Genomic DNA, 21,122 nt, shown 5'->3' on the forward strand with positions numbered 1-21,122 from the left:
GCTTCCCGGCTGCCCCGAGCTCTTCCTCGGGGCGCTGGGAGGTGAGGGGGGTGCCGGGCCCAGGTCGGGGTAAGATATGGGGCAGAGGTGGGGCTCCAGGGCTGGGCTTATCCCTCTCACGGACAGTGGAACGCGGTCTTGAAAAGGAGAACCGGTACAGCAAGAACATTGAGCTCCCCGGTGCCAGGCGCAGTGAGAAAGCTCTAATTTACCGTACCATTTCCCCACACCAGGTACAGGGCCCGGCACATAGTGAAAGCTCAAGAAAAATAATTTTTTTTAATGACTGAATGGATGATTGAATACATGAAGTGAGATTAGGAACCCTGGCATTTGACCCTCCACTCTCAGTCACATCTGAAGGGGCAAGGGCTCAGAACAAGAACCCCAGGCTGTCCAGCTACTGGACACAGTGTTGGGGGCCTTTGGGTGAATACAGACCGGACCAAAGAGACTAGGTTGCAGGCCAAGCTGGGGAAACAGACATCAGGGACAAATCATCAGAGAATCAACTCTGAACTGAGTGGTTCTGTCAGCCATAAGAGCTTGGGAGAGAGGGACCTCTGTGGCCTGGAGCAGTCAGGGGAGGCTTTCTGGAGGAGGGGGCTTTAGCAAGTCTCCTGTTCACTGTGACTCTTCCATCCTGTGACTCAACACTGCTCCCAGGAGGCCTGCAGGAAGGGAAGAGGGAGTCATTCTCCTCCTACCTGTATATGGGACATCTCCCTCTCCCAGTCCATCAGGGGTAGATGAGCCGAGCTCTCCCCCTTTGCCCCCACACCACTCCACCCAGAGAGACTGCTTTCCTGCTCTTCTAGGTCACCTCTACCCCTGAATCAGTGAGGACGTGGGCTGGCAACAGGCATCTCATCCATCCCGTTATGGAAGGTTCTTCCCTCAAGGCTCCATGTGATGGCTCCTCGTTATTCAGACACACCCCCTGACCTTCCCCAGCTAAAGAACCCCGCCACTCTCCGTCACTTCCCATACCATTCTTCGGCTTCATTTTCTACAATTAGTTTGAAAGCAGCCCTTCCCCCTTGTTTGTGTTCTGCCTCCCGCACTAGAACATAAGCTCTGTGAGGGGAGGGAGAGAGCAGGTCAACTCCATTCCCCATACCCTCCCCAGACCCTAGGAGAGTGCCTGGCACAGGACAGACTATCAAAAAGTATTTGTGGAATGGATGAGTCCCCCTGCTTGCCAGCAGAACTCCGCTAAGATCCCTGGGAGGAAAGCCTCTGAACCGAACGGCCCTTTATCTCCCTCCCCTGCCCTCCACCCCACCCTATGGCAGGCATCTCATCCTTAAATGTCTGGGACTCCAGGGGAGCTAGAAATACCCGTGACAGCTGCTCTCTGGGGTCTGGAGGAAAAGACAGCCCCCTCCCCCACCTCCAGCCTCTCAGATGCCCAGGATCATGTGCCCAGCCAGCTGCAGAATGGACGTGGCAGGTCAGGGGTGCTGTCTTATTTATGGGCGTATCTTCCCGAGGCTCACTCCTAACCGATGACTCATGCGTCAGAAATCCTTGGGCTCTGAATAGCAGCACACTCACACATTTGCACACTCACCTCTACACTCTCTTGCACACTCACTTCTACACAAGCCTGTACACACTCTCACGCGCACTCATGTGCCCCAGGAAGTCTGCTGGAATGAGGTCACTGGGAGTTGCTGCTGGCATCACAATAAATCTGAAGGCTCTGTACAGACGAGACTAATTCCCTTGGAGTGTGTGTGTGAAGTGTGAGGCCCCTGGTAGGATTTGCAGACAGTGGCTGAGGGGAGGCTCAGGCCCTTCCTGGAGTCCCACCCTCCCTTCAGGGAGGAGGAGCTAGAACCTGGGTCAGGGGATGGTAGGGAGTGAGGCCCCCAAGGTAGAGGACAGCAGAAATGTGACAGGCCCACGTGGTCTAAACCTGGAGCTATGGGCAAAGCAAGGGAGAGATGGAGAAGGTGACAGAGAAGTGAGAGCCTGAGGAGTCCAGAGGCAGCAACAGGCCCTACAGCTCAGGGCAGCCTGAAACCAGGGGCCCCGAAGGAAGGTGAGAGGCATTAGGGCTTAGGACAGGATAGATACTTCCCCTAACCCAAGAGGGTTCAGGAGACACTGGGAGTATCAACAGGGCTGGGATTTTTCTTTTAAATGATTTTAATGATTTTTAGAGAGAGGAAGGGAGAGGGATAGAGAGATAGAAACATCGATGAGAGAGAGGAACATCATCAATTGGCTGCCTCCTACATGCACCCCACTGGGGATTGAGCCCACAACCTGGGCATGTGCCCTGACCGAGAATCGAACCGGTGACCTCTTGGTTCCTGGGTCGACACTCAACTGCTGCACCACACCAGCTGGGCCAGGGCCAGGATTAGGATGAGGCAAGAGAGGCGCCTCTGGTGTAAGATGTGAGGAGCCCCAGGCCCTCAAGGTCATGCAGGGCCAACCCTGCCCTTGCTCCAGCCTGAGGAGGAGTGCCTCTGCCATGCTGCACAGGGGGAACCTCCCTAGCCTGGCCCTAGCCCTTCCAGGGAGCTATGTACTATGGGAGGGGACACCACTGTCAAGTGTCAACTGCGTGCAAGTCTCTGGCCAGGTCCTAGAAAAGGTGATGTGACTGCCTGGGGCCCAGAGAACCCAAGAGTGGCCCCTCTGAGGGGTCCTTTGCCTCAGAAACCCTTTCCTGGCAGGGGCTGTGGTTAGACCCAGCTTAGAGAAGCAAATAACCCAGCACTCTTCTCCCCCCTCATCTTCTACCCCAAACACACACACACACACACACACACACACACACACACACACACTGGGCAGAATCCCAGAGGCCTTCAAGCCATCCCCCAAGGGGGCTGCCAGCAGGCAGGGAAGTGGCCTTCGTGCCCTGAGAGCCCTTCCCAGCCTCATCCTGGAAGGGAGGAGGGAAAAAGGACCTGCCAGGGAGACAGGGGCTGGATGAAGTCACCCTTTTGCTGGCTTCAATGGAAACTATTAATACCCATAAGGTGGTACTCCAGTACCTGTCACCATGGCAACCCCACCTCCCTAGTAGTGTGGATTCTGAAGGCGGTGCCTATGGAAGCACATGAGTGTGAGTGCAACAATGTGTTTGAGTGTGTATACACGTGTGTCCTGGTGTGTACATGTGTGAGTGCTCTGAGCACTCACACCAGCGTGCAGGGGAGAGAGGACCCCAGCAAGGACCCAGAGAGAACCCACAGGGGCTCCTTCAGCAGCAGCTCCGGCCTCCATTTTTTCTTCTCTCTCCCTCGCTTCTCTCCCTTCTGACTAACTCCATTCATATTCTCTCTCTCTCTCTCTCTCTCTCTCTCTCTCTCTCTCTCCCCCCTCTCTCCCTCTCTTCCTCTTTCCTTTTGTCTTTCTGCCCTTCTCCCTGCCCTTCTCTGCTTCTCTCCACCCTTGTTTGTTTCTGTGTTTCCTGGCTGTCTCTCTTCTCCTTGTTCCTTGCCCTGTATCCTCCAGCTGGTTCACCTCTCTCTTCCTCTTCTTTCTCACTCCCCACAGCACCCAGATCCATTCAAGTCTTGAAGAGTCTCCATATTGATATGAAATATTTGACTGACAGTCTCCTTTCTTCCTTCCCGAGCTCCAAGATGCTAAGCCCAGAACCAGCCACAGGGATGATCCCCCACCAGGCAGGCAAGAGTGGGGTTCATCTGGGCCAAGCTGGACCTCCCCTAAACTTGAGTTCACCCTAGTCAATAGTATGACACTTCCCTCCATGTCGAGAAACTAACATTAAAAGAGCAAACAGCTACAACCATCTCTAGCCATAATACAGGGGTCTCCCAACATCCCCAAAGCCCACCCATAGCTATCATGGCATGAGAAAACTTATACAGGGTTTTCCTGCCTGAACTGCAGGGGGTCTCTGGACACATTAAGGGGGAGAGTGCCTGATACTCAATAAATATTTATTCAATGAATCAACGAATAAATCAGTACATTTACCTATCAATACAGTCATCCAGTCAGCCAGAGAGCCTTGCTCAAGTCAGCCCACCTGGCTAGTTCCTTTCTCAATAGTACCTTTCCCACAAAGTATCCCTGAGGCCAGGCCTGCCCTCTGAGGGATGGGAGCCTGTGTACCCATCTTAGCATGAAATGGGTACCATACCACCTTGTTCCCAGGTGCTTTGGAATCTGGCATTGCTCATTGCCCCTCATAACCATTTATTGAACACTACCTGCATGCCTGGCACTGTGTGAGACCAAGTCTCCTTGCCAGCAGCATAGGGGAGCCCACCCTATGCTTTTGTGTACTCCAATCCACTCTCCCACTTCCCATAGCTAAGTTTAGGGCCGAACACACAGTAGATCTCAATATTGTCAAGATGTCAGTTCTTCCTACCTTGATCTAGAGATTCAGTGCATCCCAACCAAACTCCCAGCAAGCCATTTTGTGGACATCAGCAAACTGATTCTAAGGTGTGTCTGGAGAGGCAAAAGACACAGGATAATCAACACAGTATTGGAGGAGAACAAAACTGGAGGGCTGACACTACCCAATTTCAAAAAGTATTATAAAGCTACAATAATCAAGACTATGTGGGATTGGTGAAAGAATAGACAAATATAGATCAATGGAACAGACTAGAGAACCTAGAAATAAACCCACATAAAAGAAGTCAACTGATATTTGACAAAGGTGCAAAGAGAATACAATGGAGCCAGAATATTCTCTCCAGCAAGTGATACATGACCTACTAGACATCCACAGACCTAGTTGGTCATGAATCACAGACCTAAATGTAAAATACAAAACTATAAAACTTGCCCGCCACCATGGCTCAGTGGTTGAGCATCAACCTATGAACCAGGAGGTCACAGTTTCATTCCCAGTCAGGGCACATGCCCAGGTTGCCGGCTCAATCCCCAATGTGGGGTGTGCAGAAGGCAGTTGATCAATGATTCTCTCTCATTATTGATGTTTCTACCTCTCTCTCCCTTCCTCTCTAAAATCAATTTTAAAAAGAAAAGAAAACTATAAAACTCCTAGAAAATAATATAGGAGAAAATCTAGATGGTCTTGGTTTAGGTGGTGGCTTTTAAAATTTATTTTAATTCTTACCCCCAAAGACATTTTTCCCACTGATTTTAAGAGAGAGAGTAGGAGGGAGAGAGAGATAGAGAGAGAGAGAGAGAGAGAGAGAGAGAGAGAAATATTGACGTGATAGAAACACATCGAAAGCTTGCCTCCTGCACACAACAACTGAGTATGTGCTCTTAACTGTGAATCAAACCTGGGACCCTTCGTTCCTCGGGCTGACACTCTAACTACTGACCCAAACAGACCAAGCTGGTGGTGATGGATAAGAACCCTGTGATGTAGGTACTATTATTGCTACTGTTACTTTATTATTATTATCATCATCTCCATTTTACAAATGAAAACCCTGAGACTTAGGGAAGCTAAGACACTTGGCTTGGAGCTGATAAGTAAAGCATTGAGGTACAAGAAGGACATTTTTCCCACTGATTTTAAGAGAGAGAGTAGGAGGGAGGGAGAGAGAGAGAAAGAGAGAGAGAATATTGAAGTGATAGAAACACACCGATAGTTTGCCTCCTGCACACGACAACCGAGTATATGCTCTTAACTGGGAATCAAACCTGGGACCCTTTGTTCCTCGGGCTGACACTCTAACCACTGACCCAAACAGACCAGGCTGGTGGTGATGGATAAGAACCCTGTGATGTAGGTACTATTATTGCTACTGTTACTTTATTATTATTATCATCATCTCCATTTTACAAATGAAAACCCTGAGACTTAGGGAAGCTAAGACACTTGGCTTGGAGCTGATAAGTAAAGCATTGAGGTACAAGCCTAAGATGGTCTGGATCAAACCCCTGCAATATTGTACCCGCCCCAGAATGAGAGTCCGTCCAGTGCCCAGGCTGAGGAAGACACCTGGGGCAGGCAAGGTGTCCTCCCTGAGTTCCTGAACCAGCCCCTGCTACCGGAGAGACCCGTAGGACGCCCAGGCACTTTGGCTCAGCTCTCTGGAAGTTCGCCAGGGCGCACACAAAACAGATTTCAAACCACAAAACTGGAATCAAAGAAGAATGCTCAAAGTGGTGGTAATACCCCAGCATCCCTCTTCTCTCATAGATGTTTTAAATGATTTCTACTTGGCACGAAAGCCTTTCTAAGAATGTTACAAAGACCAGAGAATCATAAAGGAAAAGTATGATAAATGTGACCACATAAGAATGTAAAACTCCTTCATGGCAAAAGTTGAAAGACAAATAGGAGTCAGGAGGCACATGTCCAAGCAGCCACCAGCCTTCAGTCACTTCAAATGCCCTTCATCCTAGACCCAGAATAGGAAACAGACATTTCCCGGTTCCTGCTGGCAGGGTAACATCTCACTTCTACCCACCTTTTCCAAGAGAGATCCCAGAGCACTCTCTTGGTCCGACCTTCACCCAAAGGCGCCTCAGGGGGGCCTCTCTTCCCAGTGAGTGTAGCTTGTGGAAAGTTTTCTCTCTACCATGGTGTCCCACAATCCCTCCCCTTCCTCTCCATTTCTCTCTCCAGCCACCAATAGGTAGCGCTAGAACTCCACTAGAATCCCCTTTGTTTCTGGCAAATTTGGGGGAAGGCCTCAAGTCAATCAAAACACCTTTAAAAATGTTTACAGGTTGCTCTTTTCCTCTTTCAAAACAGAACAGCATTTGGGGGGAATATATCCTTATAGCTTCCATGAACCACTTCGTTGTAAAGAAAATTTGTCAATGAGGAAATTAGCCCTACTCTTTAGATGTTATCCTCTGGGCATATTTGCTTCACTGAGGCCACCTTCTCATGTTATCCACCAGCACAGCACCTGTTCCTCTGCAGATGCCCAGTGAACATCTGTTGCTCTGTGGACAGAGCTTGAGACGGTGTGCTTCCTAGCTTGGCCCTCTGAACCCTCTGTTACCCTCAGAGCGGGGACTTGCCACACCCAGCCCAGCACTCTCCCACACTCGCCTCTTCATCTACTCCACCACCCAACACAATGGGTGAGGGGCAGTCTCAGAACTCTCACGAGTTAGTGCATGCCGGCCACTAGGGAAAGAAGACCCTGCCACCATTCTGACGTTGGCATTTATGGAGTAGAAGTGGAATTCAGAAAATGCAGCTAGACGGGTGCTCCACCTCCCAGAGCAGCTCATCTGTTTTTGCCCAACATCCAGGGTCCCGTGCCAAAAAGCCAGCCCACCCCGGCAGGGTCTAGAAAGAACATATCAGTTGAGTCAGAAAATCCATATTTATAGCTTGTCAGTTCTGTAAAATAAATAAATAAATAAATAATTGCCCTGGCTCAGTGGATAGGGCTTCAGGCTGTGGCCTGGTCAAGGGCACGTACCTCAGTTGGAGCCTTGATCCCCAGCCCCAGTGGGGGTATGTGTGGGAGGCAACCAATCGATGTGTCTCTGTCACGTAGATGTTTCTCTCTGTCTCTCCCCCCTCCCTTCCACTCTCTCTAAAAATCAATGGAAAAATGTCCTCTGGTGAGGATTAACAAAAGAAAAAAATTTTTTTTCAAGTGAAAATAATGTAAAACCAAGCTTGTCTCTTCTGGGAAAGGAGTTAGAAATGTAATATGAACCAAGAAAATTGTTCCACATTCTGTAAAACCTGTGGGGTGAAGAAGAAAAATTTAAGTGTAGAAGAATGTTCAGGATTGAATTTGGTCATTTTATTTTGTGTAAGTCATAACATTTTAATCTTATTTTAATATTTTGGATCTTATATATCTATTTATATACAGAAATGTGTGTTTTATAAATCATAAATCCACTGCCCAGATAACCTTTGTGGATCTATTTTTTTTTTAATCCTCATCCGAGAGTGAAGTGAAAGGAAGGTAGGAGGGGGAGAGAGAGAGAGAAAAAGAACCATGGATGTGAGAGAGACACATCAACTGGTTGCCTTCCACATGGGCCCTGGGGCTGGATGCCCTTGACCAGGAATCAAACTCTTTGGTCCACAGTCTTTGGCCTGTGGCCTTTGTTGATCTTTTAAAAGTAAAATTCAGCCGAGCTGGTGTTGCTCAGTGGTTGAGTGTTGACCCATGAACCAGGAGGTCACGTTTAGATTCCTGGCCAGGGCAAGTGCCCAGTTTGCAGGCTCGATCCCCAGTAGGGGGCAGCTGATTGATGATTCTCTCTCATCATTGATGTTTCTCTCTCCCCCTCTCCTTTTCACTCTGTGAAATCAATTTTTTAAAAAATATTAAAAGTAAAATTCATATGTACACGTTGTTTGAAAAGTCAAACAACACAGAAAGATAGAAAATGGGAAGAAAATAACAGCTCCCCTCTCCAACTACCTAATGGCAGTAACTGTCCACATTTCTTGTGTGTCCTACAAGCAAAAAGTATATGCATAATACTAAAATTTTTACATATTTATGTGTGCTTTCTTAATTGACCAGAATCTAGAGGTTTTCTCATATGAACACATAGATTTGCTCGCTCTTCTAGTGGTTGTATAGATCTCATTTATGGCAGTGCCATCATGTATTTAAATAGTCCCCTGTTGAAACGTACATTGTTTTCCGGTTTTTTGCCATTAAAACAAAGCTATAATGAGCATCCTTGTTCATTTATCTCAGCTACTTCTATCTATTTACCAATAGGGCCAATTCAGAGCTATGGAATTGTTAGGTCAAAGGACATGTGCATTTAAATTTTTGTTTTGAATATATTGTCAAATTGTCCTAGAAAAATCCTACAAGTTTGTACATTTACCATCGGTGTATAAAAGTGACTATTTTCCTAAGCCTTCATTGACACTGGGTATTATCAATCCTTTATTTTTTTTTATTTTGTTCAAGAATAGCTTATTGATTTTTAGAGAGAGAGGAAGGGAAAGGGAGAGAGAAACATCAATGTGAGAGCGCAATATGGATCTGCTGTCTCCTCCATGCCCCCTGCTGGGGACTGAGCCCATAACCCCCAGCAGGTTCCCTTGCCTGGAAATCAAACCAGCAACCTTTTGGTTCAGGGATACCCAACCAATTGAGCCACACCAATGAGGGTCAATCTTTTAATTTCCAACAACGTGGTGAGTTTAAAGAGGCACCTGGTTATTTAGATCCTATTGAATTATGAATGAAAATTAGAATCTTTGCAGGATTTGGGGCCCTTGTCCTTCTTTTCTGTAAATAGCCTGTTGACATTCTTTGACCATTTTTCGTTAGGATTATTCCTTTTTATTGATTTGCTCCCTGTACAAGTTAAGGAAAACAGGCCTTTGTGTGGCATGTGAGTGGCAATACCTTTTTCCAGTTTGTTATTTTTACTTTGTTTATTGACATTTTGACAACAGAAGTTGAGGCCTACTTGACCGACCTTCGCCTTCATAGCTACTGAACTGTGTGCTCTGTTCACAAAGGCCTTCTGTATCTTCTGACTATGAATAAATTCACTTATATTTTCTTGTAGAATTTTCATGATTTAAATTTTCATGTTAAAGTCTTTGAGCCATTTGGAATTCATTTGGGTACAAAGAATGAGGTAGAGATTCTGTTTAAGATTTCCCAAATGGTTAGCCAGCTGTTCCAATGCATTTGTTAGATAGCTTCCCCTTTCCCAGTCCCTTAGGGGCCACATGGCTCTATATGGGGCCATATGGTAGGAGGGTGGTGGGGAGACATCCGGCCCTTGGGTCATATGAGGCTCGGGATGAGTTAATTAAATGTTTGACCAAATATAGCAGGTTAATTTTTTAAATATATTTTTATTGATTTCAGAGATGAAGGGAGAGAGAGGCAGAAATACCAATGATGAGAATCACTGATCAGCTGTCTTTTGCACGCCCCACACTAGGGTTGGAGCCTGCAACCTGGGCATGTGCCCTGACCGGGAATCGAATCGTGACCCCCCTGGTTCATAGGTCGATACTCAACCACTGAGCCACGCTGGCTGGGCCCGCAGGCAGATTTTTAAGTTGATAATTTTGTATGGCCCGCAAATGATGTTATAAATATCCAAATGGCCCTCGGCAGAATAAAGGATCCCCACCCCTGCTCTATATAGACACCAGAGTGGAATCCATCTTGCTTTCCCCCAGGTCTGCCAGAGACAGACGAGCAAGGCCTGTCACACAGATCCTGCAGAGGCTTCTGTCATGAGGATGAAAGAAAGCCAGGTCTCTCAGAGACAGAGCGAGCACCACTGCTCTGCTAGACAAGAGGGGACAAAAGCCTCCCAGTCCTGAAAGAGAAGGGGGACACCTATTCAATGTCTTCCTTTTGAAAGAAGAGAGAGAGAGAGAGAGAGAGAGAGAGAAAGAGAGAGAGACACCTCAGGGTAGAGTGTGCTCACTATATAGAAAGAAGAGACACAACCACACCTGTATTTCTGAAGACACACAGTTATACACATCCTACACACACCCCACTCACACATCAAATACTCTGAGTTTCTCCAGTAGGGGGCACCCAGGCCTAAAGAACCCTCTCAATCACAGGAACTCCAAGGATGGTACCGCCAGTGTTTCTCACATAGCATCCAGATTCCTTTTAAAGGGAAAAAAAGCTAGAAGACCCCCAAGCATCTATCCACAATACCTCAATTGGAGAAAAAGAAAACGAAGGCTTATTCTATAAAAATATTCCGATTGCTTGTTAATACATGTTTAAAACTGTTAAAAAGATTTGTCATCATTAAAATAAAATGTGAATTAAAAAAATTTCCCCAGAGCTCTGGCTGATGCTGTTTAGTGGTTAGAGCATTGTCCTGCACAGCAAAGGGTCTCAGGTTCAATGTGTCTCTCACATCGATGCCTCCCCCTCTCTCTCTCTCTCTCTCTCTCTCTCTCTCTCTCCTCTTTTGCTCTTCCTCTCTTCCTCTCTCCCTCCCTTCCAATAAACGGAAAGAATATCCTAGGGTGGTGATTTTTTAAAAATTTCCCCAGAATTAAAAGACCCCCAAGGACATAGCTGCAGACCCCTGGGATGGGACAGGGGATTGGGAAAGTCTGACTTAAGATATTATCATGCAGCAGATGTACATGGTAATATCTCTCCACACACATGAGTAAAACAGTTTTCTCCTCTTTTTTTGTTTGTTGTTGTTAATCCTCATCCAAGGATATTTTTTTCATTGATTTTTGGAGAGAGTGGAAGGGAAGGAGGGAGGGGAGAGAGAGGAGTGGGGGGAGGGTTAATTCGTGTATGTACCCTGACTGGGGATCAAACCTACAACCTTGGCGTATAGGAACGATGCTCTAACCAACTGAGCTACCCGGCCAGAGTTCTCCTTTTCTTTCCTCTGTTTCTCCTGGTTCAGCTGGTCCAGGGCTCTAGGCAACAAATGTAATCCCCGCCCCTTTTACTTTGTTCCTTAATCCCTTTGATTTTTTTCCCAGTAAAAATATTTTATGATTTTTATTGGAAATATTTTTTAAATCATTATTATGAAAGTAGAAAATACAGATTTGTCCATGTGAGGCCAGCCCTCACCTTGAGGTATTTCTTTAAGGTGTGGTGGGCTTCCTTCTTGACTCGTTGTTTTGAGTGTTTTCCAGTAAAGTCTTAGCAGGGGCCAGTGCAGTCACACAGCACACACCCGCTACCGGGCCAGGGCCGCAGGCTGACCTGGGAGCTCTGTCTCACCTGTCAGAGGTGGAGCTGTGAACAGCTGGCCTGGGAGAGACCTTGCCCCAGTTTCTTACTGTCTTCTTTTCTGGAGACTCCCCTGAGACTAGCATGGGAGAGAGGTGCCCGCCCTGTTCTCTCCACTCTCTGCCCCAGAGGCCCTGTGTTTCAGGGTTCAGAAGCATGGTCTGGGGCCAGGACAGATCCCTTTCCTGTCAGCCATTCAGCAGGCGCCTGAGGCTGGAAGGCACAGAAGGAGAATCCTGTGTTCCTTCCTGGCTCTGTGCCCACCAGGCTGTGCCCACTCTGCCTGGCACCAGCCTCCCCTGAAGAACGTGGCAGTTGGCAGTGGTGGTTCTGTAGGAGCCCCGGAGAATGAATGAGCTTGGAGGGTTTCTCGCAGTTGGCAGTGGTGGTTCTGTGCTTTCCGGAGGAGCCCCGGAGAATGAATGAGCTTGGAGGGTTTCTCCTCAAAGGCCCACCCTCTCCTCCACGCAGTCACACCTGCCTGCCTCTGATGGCTCTCTTGCCCTCTCTGGCTCCCTCCCCATCTCCCCTGATGCAGGGAGTCCAGTCTTAGGTAAAATACAAAGCAATACAACAGACAGATTTCTCTCTATTGCTACCCCATCAGAGGTATAAACGGCACCGACCGTGACGAACTTTGCAGGTCATATTTGGAATGGTGTGACTTAAAATACAGGCTAAGGGACCTACCCACATTTTATTTTGCAGGTCCTGGTTGTCCCTCAACCAGCTGGGCTGTCACCCTTCAGAAAAGCTGAAACTGAGACACAGTGAGAGACCTGTGTGACGAGTGTAAAGAGAAGGACAGACACGCCTCCGATGGAAAGTCACACAGGCGTCCTGAGCTGCCTCTCCCCTGGGCACCCGGTGGTTCGTTAACAGTGGTTAACGATTCTCCCAAGGAACGCCAGGCAGGCCAGCCGGCGAGTGTCCCTGTGGGCCCTGGAGAAATCTGGGAGGACACACACCTTGCAGTAACAGGAAGACTCTCTGGGGATTGCTCTGACCGGGACACTTTCATGTTCCCTATATTTACATTTTTCATAGTGGTGTGTTTAATCAGGAAAATGGGGATATTTCCATTTTCTAAAAGGCGTTTGGGAATATGGACACAAGGGTAGTCGGTGCAGAGGCAAAGGTCCTGGTGAACTTTGTGGAGGTAACAGCTCAGAGCCGGGCCTCTGCAGATGGGGAGGATTCAGGATGCTGTCCTCACTGCTCTAGTCCAGTGGTCGGCAAACTCATTAGTCAGAGGTCTGGTGAACTTTGTGGAGGTAACAGCTCGGAGCCGGGCCTCTGCGGATGGGGAGGATTCAGGACGCTGTCCTCACTGCTCTAGGGCAGTGGTCGGCAAACTCATTAGTCAACAGAGCCAAATATCAACAGTACGATTGAAATTTCTTTTGATAACCAAATTTTTTAAACTTAAACTATATAGGTAGGTACATTGTTATTAACTTAATTAGGGTACTCCTAAGGCTTAGGAAGAGCCACACTCAAGGGGCCAAAGAGCCGCATGTGGCTCATGAGCCGCAGTTTGCCGACCACTGCTAGGGGGTTGGGAAGAAGCTGAACTCATGACCATGAGGACCCAGGGTCTGGGGAAAGGACTACAGTGCGGACACACACATTTAACTAAAACCATCGCTTGGATCCAGGATGCCAGCAGGTCCAGGCTGGACGGGGTAGGGGGTCAGTGCGGTCAAGGCCATCCGAATCCCTGAGGTTTTACTTGTCTCAGCGTGGCCCTGGGCTGGCAGTGAGGTAGCCAGAGGATGAAGATTGAGGAAGAGCCTCCATGGTTGGGGCCTGGACACCTCACTGCCCCCCACCCCATGCTCCAGGTCCAAGGCCCACTGATCTGTGACCCCAGGGCTCACATCACCCCTGTAGATGCCTCCTCTCCCTTCCCCAAGCCAGGTAGCCAATGGGAGGCCTGGGGCCAGTAAGACAGGGATGCTATGGGGTGGAAAGCAGGGGAGGAGGAGGAAAAGGTAGAAAGACAGGAAGAGGTAGCTACACAGAGAGAGACAGACAGAGGGACACAGCAAGTTAACTGTGCATGCACACACACAAAAAGGTCATTAGAGAGGCAGAAAGGGGGACAGAATGAAGGGGAGAGAGAGAAAGGGACAGAGAGAGAGGCAGAGAGAAATTAAGGGCAGGACCCACGTTCCACTCATTGGCTTCCTAGGACCAGACAGGGCCACGAGGACAGGCCAGGGGGTGGACAGGGAAGACAGAGCTAGAGACAGGGTCTGAGTGCCAACATCATGAAAAACGAGCATTCGCTGTCCCTTGCTGCATGTTTAGCGCCACACTGCATGTTGCAGAGAGCAAAATGCAGGTCCAAGTCCCCACACTAGGAAAGATTCCTCAGAGGCCGAGGCGGCCTTTCCCAGGATCAGGCGGCTGATCAAGGCCCCCACAGACTGAGATCACCAGGGGTGGCTTAGCAACAGGGCTGCATTTGAGCTGCCTCTTGAAGAGCAGGTGGGAAGAAGGGACACAGGTGTTCAGTGGAGGTGGGAAGACGCATGTGAGTACAGTTAGGAGGGCCTTGGATGCCAAGCCAAGGAGGCTGAGAGAGCCGCGGTCACACGGGGGGAGTGAGTAGTGGAAGCTGTGCGTTGGGGAAACCCGGCCCCGAGAGCAGCAGAATATAGGGGAGCGGAGGGCTGCGGGCACCCCTGACCCTCCAGCCCCACTCCTGATGCCCACTGTCTGCCACTACCTTCCAGCAACCCCATACCGCCGGCCACACCGGACTGCTTCTCACCTCCGTGCCGTTGCCCATGCGTTCCTCTGCCTGGAAGGCCCTCTCTGTCCAAAGCCTTTCGTTGGCAAACGCTGAAACATGGCTTAAACTCTTCTCCAGGGCTTTCTCTTCCAGGAAACCTTCAGGCAAGAGGAGGTACCCCTCCCGGCACAAAAGCCAACATGAACACTCCCCCGGCTCAGCTGAATCAAATCATGTTTTTGACCGAGACCAGAAAACATCATTGGCTCCATCTGTGTCTTGGCCTTACCACACCCAGAATTTGCCTGACCTCACCGGACACCCTGCCAGCTGTCAGGCATCAGTATCCACACCGTGAAGAGAGGAGGGAACGGGCAGGGGAGGGATGGGTGACAGCGCAGGGCACATTTGCCTAGAGGTGCTTTGGGCTGGCTGGTCACAGAGCAGTGACTCACTCCCCAGAGAGGAGAGCGAGCGGCACTGGGGACAATCACTGGGCATCCGAGCCTTCGTGGAGAGCTGGAGGTTCTTGGAAGAGAAGAACCTCCTGGGGATCGGACTCACCCCCAGCACTGGCCAGGAAGGCGGCTGAGGCCTCACTGCCCACACCCACCAGGCGGGAGCCATGGATAAGTTCCGCATGCTCTTCCAGCACTTCCAGTCCAGCTCTGAGTCGGTGATGAACGGCGTCTGCCTGGTGCTGGCCGTGGTCACTGTCAAGCTGTACTCCTCCTTCGACTTCAACTGCCCCTGCCTGGCGCGCTACAACACCCTCTACGGCCTGGGCCTTCTGTTCACACCCCCGCTCGTCCTCTTCCTCTGCGGCCTCCTTGCCAACCGGCAGTCCGTGGTGATGGTTGAGGAGTGGCGCCGGCCCGCGGGGCACCGGAGGAAGGACCCAGGCATCATCAGGTGTGCGGTCCCATACCACCCAGAGGCCTGTGGGCATTGTCAGGCCCCGCCCTCGCCTGCACAGGCACTGCCAGGGACACCCCAAACTCTGACCTTCCCCATGGGCATTCTCAGGCTCCCCACCGGCACAGAAATTGTCAGGGACACCCCCAAACCCTACCCTTCCCCCATGGGCATTGTCAGGCTCCCCACCCACACAAACACTGCTAGGTGACCCTCAAACCCCCATAACCCCCATGGGTGTTGTCAGGGCTCCTCACCTGCCCCCCCTCCAGGCACTCTCACATGTGCCCCCTCCTTTCCTCAACGAAAGCATCATCAGCTCACCAGACCCATTTGCAGTTTCCACTCTGGAAACAGACATTTCTGTTCCTGTCATTTGTCTCCCTTCTGCCAAACCCCAATCACTCCCATGGGTGTTGTCAGGGCTCCTCACCTGCCCCCCCACTCCAGGCACTCTCACATGTGCCCCCTCCTTTCCCCAACTAAAGCATCATCAGCTCACCAGACCCATTTGTAGTTTCCACTCTGGGAACAGACATTTCTGTTCCTGTCATTTGTCTCCCTTCTGTGGCCAGTGCTAGAGACACATGAATGATCCAGAATTCCCCATAATTTCCCAGGTCACATCGATCACGCTGCCATGGATTATACCTCACCACACGTGTGAAGGGCCATCCCCTGACATGCATAGGGGCTCTGCCTGTAGTGAGCGGCATGCTTGGCTTAAAGGCTGCCTCCCTCTCCCATACACTCCCCAGGGCAGCTCTACTGTCCTTAGAGCCTCCCACCTGGTGGGTGCCCTCTGTCAAAACCAGTTGATGGAGTTTAGCAATTTGAATTGCTCCCTGGTCAACACTAAACATCGCCTTGGTGCCAAGCCCTGTGCCAAGCACTGTGTGTGCACGGCCTCTGGATTCTCACCTCGGCCCTGGGTCTGTTCCTATTAGGGTCCATGTCTAAGGATGAGGGGCCTGAGGCACAGAGAAGTTTAGTAACTCAGCTGAGCTCCCACAGGTAGGAAGAAGCACAGCTCACTCCGCTGCCCTGTGTGTTTTCAACAAAACGTCTAAGTGCTCTAGACCCATGGGCAGTGGCGGGAGGAGCTTGGTGAGTTTTCGCCCGCTCATGATCTCCTCTCTGCCCTATGCTTTGGCATGGACCATTGAGGTGTCCTCAAGGGTATGTAAGGCAATGTCATGAGAAGCTCTCAGTTCCACCTTCTGACTACACTGCCCCCGAAGAAAATGCTGGAGCTGCCCCTGCCTACAGCGTATTTATAATTCTCTGCTGGGCAGGCCATGCACACGCGAGCACACGCACACACACACACACACACACACACACAGCATACATCATTTTATGTTTGTTACAGAGCAAGTTAGAGACATCTGCATCCTGTGCACAAGCAGCCACTATTTCGTGTTCCTCAGGGGCTCTGTGCTCCCTGTCATCCAGCCACACAGAGAGGGTCACATACACTGGGCATGCCCATGACCTCTTCCTCTGGGAGTCAGTGGTTGCAGCGCCACTAGGCTCCTACCCTGGGACCAACACCCCATGCAGGCCAGAGAGGAGTGGAGTGGGTCAGGAGAGACACCTGGACAGTCAGAGAGTGGGCTCCCTGGATGCTAGGAGAGGTGTTGGAGGTGCTACGTCTGGGAGGGACATTGGGCAGGGCTGTCTGAGTTTAGGCTTCCCTCGAAAGCAGGCTCTGGGAAGAATGTGATAATGAATAGGCAACTGGAGTTCAGCCCTACTGGGGACCCTCTAAGAGAGTGTGTAGGACACACCTCAGAAATGGCGCACTGAGGGTCTAGGACAGTGATGGCGAACCTTTTGAGCTCAGCGTGTCAGCATTTTGAAAAACCCTAACTTAACTCTGGTGCCGTGTCACATATAGAAATGTTTTGATTGAAAGCAGGCTCTGGGAAGAATGTGATAATGAATAGGGAACTGGAATTCGGCCCTACTGGGGACCCTCTAAGAGAGTGTGTGGGACACACCTCAGAAATGGCGCACTGAGGGTCTAGGAAGATGGGGTGTTTATCCACCAGGCCCCATCCCTCTTGGGTTGAAGGTTGAATTGGGGATTGTGAACTTTCTATCGCTTGCAGCCTAGCCCTCAGGCAGAGCCATGCAAGTGGTTGAGGGGGCTGAGGCGGAGGCCCTCTGGCCTCCATGTGAATAGGAACTATCCTCCAGCAGAGTCTGCTACCAGGCCCAGAGCAGGAAGAGCCCCAGCTCCCCAGTGTTGCAGTCCTGGGACTCCCAGGGCCCCCAGCCCTCCTTCCTCCTTGCCCTCTGCCGCTGGCACCCCTGCAGTGGAAGCTGCAGCCATTCCTTTGGTGTAACTACGACTAGTATTTCCCAGCCCTCCTGGGAAGTCCATCTTTGCATCTCCTGTAGCCTTCCTGCTTCAGCTGAATTCCAGCTGCCCTTTGTGACCCACCCCCCTTTCCTCTGCTCCCAGGTACATGTGCTCCTCTGTGTTGCAGAGAGCGCTGGCTGCCCCCCTTCTCTGGATCCTGCTGGCCCTCCTTGATGGGAAGTGCTTCGTGTGTGCCTTCAGCAGCTCCGTGGACCCTGAGAAGTTTCTGGACTTTGCCAACATGACCCCCAGCCAGGTTCAGCTCTTCCTGGCCAAGGTGCCCTGCAAGGAGGATGAGCTGGTCAGGGACAGCCCTGCTCGAAAGGCAGTGTCTCGCTACCTGCGGTGCCTGTCACAGGTAATGTGGACGGTCCTCTCCCTAGAAGCCTCCCATTATCCTGCATGGGTTCCGAGGGGTGAGGGGGTACAGGTGACGGCCTGAAGCCCCTCCCTACTGCTGGAGACACAACCAAGGAGCAGGTGGTCCCCAGGGGGATCAGGAGCTTGACACATGTACAGAACAGTGTTGGGCCCTAGGAAGTGGGCACTTGGTCATCAATGCTGACTCACCCCAGGACAGAGACCAGGTACCCATATCCTCTGGGAGTCAGCTAGGCCCGTCCTCAGGGGGCTGGATGGCAGAAAGCACTGGGGATAGACTGTTCTGTCCACCCCCCACACACATTCTTCCCATCCCTCAGAAATAATACGAATTACCTTCTATTGAGCACTTATGTGTCAGGCACTGTGTTAAGCATTTCATATTCATTCTTTCATTTAATTCTCAGAACAACCCCAGGAGGTGGATGCAGTCACTATCATCCCATTTCACAGATGAGGAAGTGGAGGCTCTGAGAGTTTAGCTCACTAGGCCAAAGTCACACCGCTTGGAAGAGGCAGGACAGGGATCGAATTCCCCTTTATTGAGCACTTATGTGTCAGGCACTGTGTTAAGCATTTCATATTCATTCTTTCATTTAATTCTCAGAACAACCCCAGGAGGTGGATGCAGTCACTATCATCCCATTTCACAGATGAGGAAGTGGAGGCTCTGAGAGTTTAGCTCACTAGGCCAAAGTCACACCGCTTGGAAGAGGCAGGACAGGGATCTGGATGCACAATGCACACTGTAACTCCTGACCCTCTTAACCACCTCCATACAATGCAGGTTCTCCCTAGGTGCCTGGCTCCCCACAGGGTATCAACTCCATTATCCTGGGAACAAACCCCAGCCCAGACTCCAGATTCTACCACCTCCACTCCCAGAGCCTCAGGCTCGGCTGTGTCCTCCAAAAAGAATTTACCTGAACCTATACATGCCCAGTATCCCTGGGGCCACAGAGAATAAAAACATGACCCCAGCCCTCTGTGGAGCTGAGACCGGCTGGTGGCAGATGCAGGCCCGTGGGGCAGGGCAGAGAGGACCAGTGCTCAGGATGCACTGATTCTGCTTCAGGCTGTGGCCTTGGCCCTGTCACTCTCCCTCTGGGCCTTGGTTTCTCCTGCGAAATCAAGGGAAGTTTGGTCTCCTTCACTTGATGGTCCCTGCAGGCTGACACACTCTAGGCTTCACCAGCTCCTTGGAAAGAGTGTAGAATTTTCCATCAGACCAGGGTTGGAGTCCTCACTCCGCAGCTGTACGTTTATCAGGCACATTAAATGCTCCTAGAATGTAAAATACTCACACAGTATTTTACACTGGTAAGCGGGGAGGATTCTGTGAGAGGCCAAAAGAGGGATTGTAAATCACATCTACAAATGATAAGAATTCAAATAAGTCTTTGTGTGAGAGGAGTGAATTTTCGGTTCCAGGTCCACACAATTGCTCTGGTTTGAAGCCAGGCCTTGAAGAGACTGTCGCTATGGATGGGCAGAGAGGAGGGAGACGCTCTAGCCTTAGACAACTGCCTCTAATGGTTTCTCACTCTTGGCCTGGAACACTGTTCCCTGTTTGGATCCTGCACAACTGTTACTAATCCTTCCGGTCTCAGCCTAAACCTCACTGTCCCCTGAGCCCTCCAGTTCAGGTTGGGCAAATTCCCATGACTCCCTGTACATCCCTTAACATGGCACATAGCCAGTCATCGTCTACTAGTTGTTTTTCCTCCACTTAAGTGTGAGCTCTCTGAGAGAAAAGACTGGGTCCCCAGTGCTCCCCCCAAAATATAGAATAGATGGATGCATAGACAGGGTGGATAAATATATGTGAGGATAGATGGAGCACTGAATAAAAAATGAAAGGATGATGGATGGATTGATGGATGGAGTGTAGGGAAGGCAAAACTTTACTTCTTCCCACCTTAGGTTTTCAGCTGAGATGCTAACAAAAAAAAATTAACAAAAGGAAAACAGTTTATTAACATGTGCAGTGGACACCACGCGGGAGAAACCTAAACCAAAGAGTAACTCAAAGTGGTGGCTTAGAATTCCGGCTTATATAGCACCTTCAGCAAAGAGTAGTATCTTTGTAGAGAAATGACAGGACAAAGGAAAGCGGTTTTAGGCTTCCAAGGGCAGAAACTGTGGGAAGGTAAATACATGAGAGGAAGCATGGAGTTTCTTACTCCTTACCAATAGAGTAAGGTTTGTTCGCACATTCCTCTGGTGCTGCCTCTGGGCTGATAAGAGTCTGTCTCCAGTAAAAGGAGAATTTATATCTTGCCTTTAGGCAGAAAGGGAGAAGGTAGAAAGAGCTTCTCCTATGTTTGCTGCTTCTTAATTTTCTTCAGCTCAAAATAATTTTATGTCCAAGAGGCCTACTTTAGAGTGATCTATTCTGATTTCCAGAAGAAAAGTTGGGAGGATGAATGGTGGGTACATGAATGGTTAGGATAGCAAATTGAAGGAAGGATGAGAGTATCAGAACGGGAATGGATGGGAGAATAGGTGGCTGGATAGGAAGATGGATGATGGATGGACAGGTGGAAAGATGGTTGAGAGGATGTCTGAATAGGAATATAATAGATATGTAGTCATATGGGAGGATGGATGACTGGATGGTTGTGGGGGGAGAGATAGCTGGGGAAATGAATGGATGCAAGGATGAGATGATATTGAAGGGAGGATGGATGGAGGTTGTTGGTTGGATGGATGACTAAATAGGAAGATAAATATATCTGAGGAAGGATGGAAGAGATAAAGGAAGAGACTGAACACCTGTGCTTGCCGCCCCATTCAGCGCTGTGCCCCGCCCACACCTAACCTCATTGTCCGTCCCCACCCCCACCCCCCGCCCCCAGGCCATTGGCTGGAGCATCACCCTGCTGCTGATCGTGGCGGCCTTCCTGGCCCGCTGCCTGAGGCCCTGCTTCGACCAGACGGTCTTCCTGCAGCGCAGATACTGGAGCAACTACATGGACCTGGAGCAGAAGCTCTTCGACGAGACGTGCTGTGAGCATGCGCGGGACTTCGCGCACCGCTGCGTGCTGCACTTCTTCGCCAGCATGCAGAGCGAGATGCGGGC

The 21,122-nt window shown here is 50.1% G+C and overlaps 1 protein-coding gene across 1 annotated transcript in view; it reads left to right on the top strand.

The window, feature by feature from the left end:
* The first annotated feature begins 14,910 nt into the window (after positions 1 to 14,910).
* CALHM3 (calcium homeostasis modulator 3) overlaps positions 14,911 to 21,122 on the top strand; it is a 7,799-nt gene continuing 1,587 nt past the window's right edge. The window contains exons 1-3 of the mRNA XM_005878308.2: positions 14,911 to 15,288; positions 17,762 to 18,017; positions 20,899 to 21,120. Coding sequence (XP_005878370.1) covers positions 15,002 to 15,288; positions 17,762 to 18,017; positions 20,899 to 21,120 — 765 coding nt within the window. The 5' untranslated portion in view covers positions 14,911 to 15,001. The remainder of the gene's footprint in view (positions 15,289 to 17,761; positions 18,018 to 20,898; positions 21,121 to 21,122) is intronic.

The sequence above is a fragment of the Myotis brandtii genome, unplaced genomic scaffold, assembly GCF_000412655.1.
Source record: "Myotis brandtii unplaced genomic scaffold, ASM41265v1 scaffold550, whole genome shotgun sequence".
Classification (NCBI taxonomy): Eukaryota; Metazoa; Chordata; class Mammalia; order Chiroptera; family Vespertilionidae; genus Myotis; species Myotis brandtii.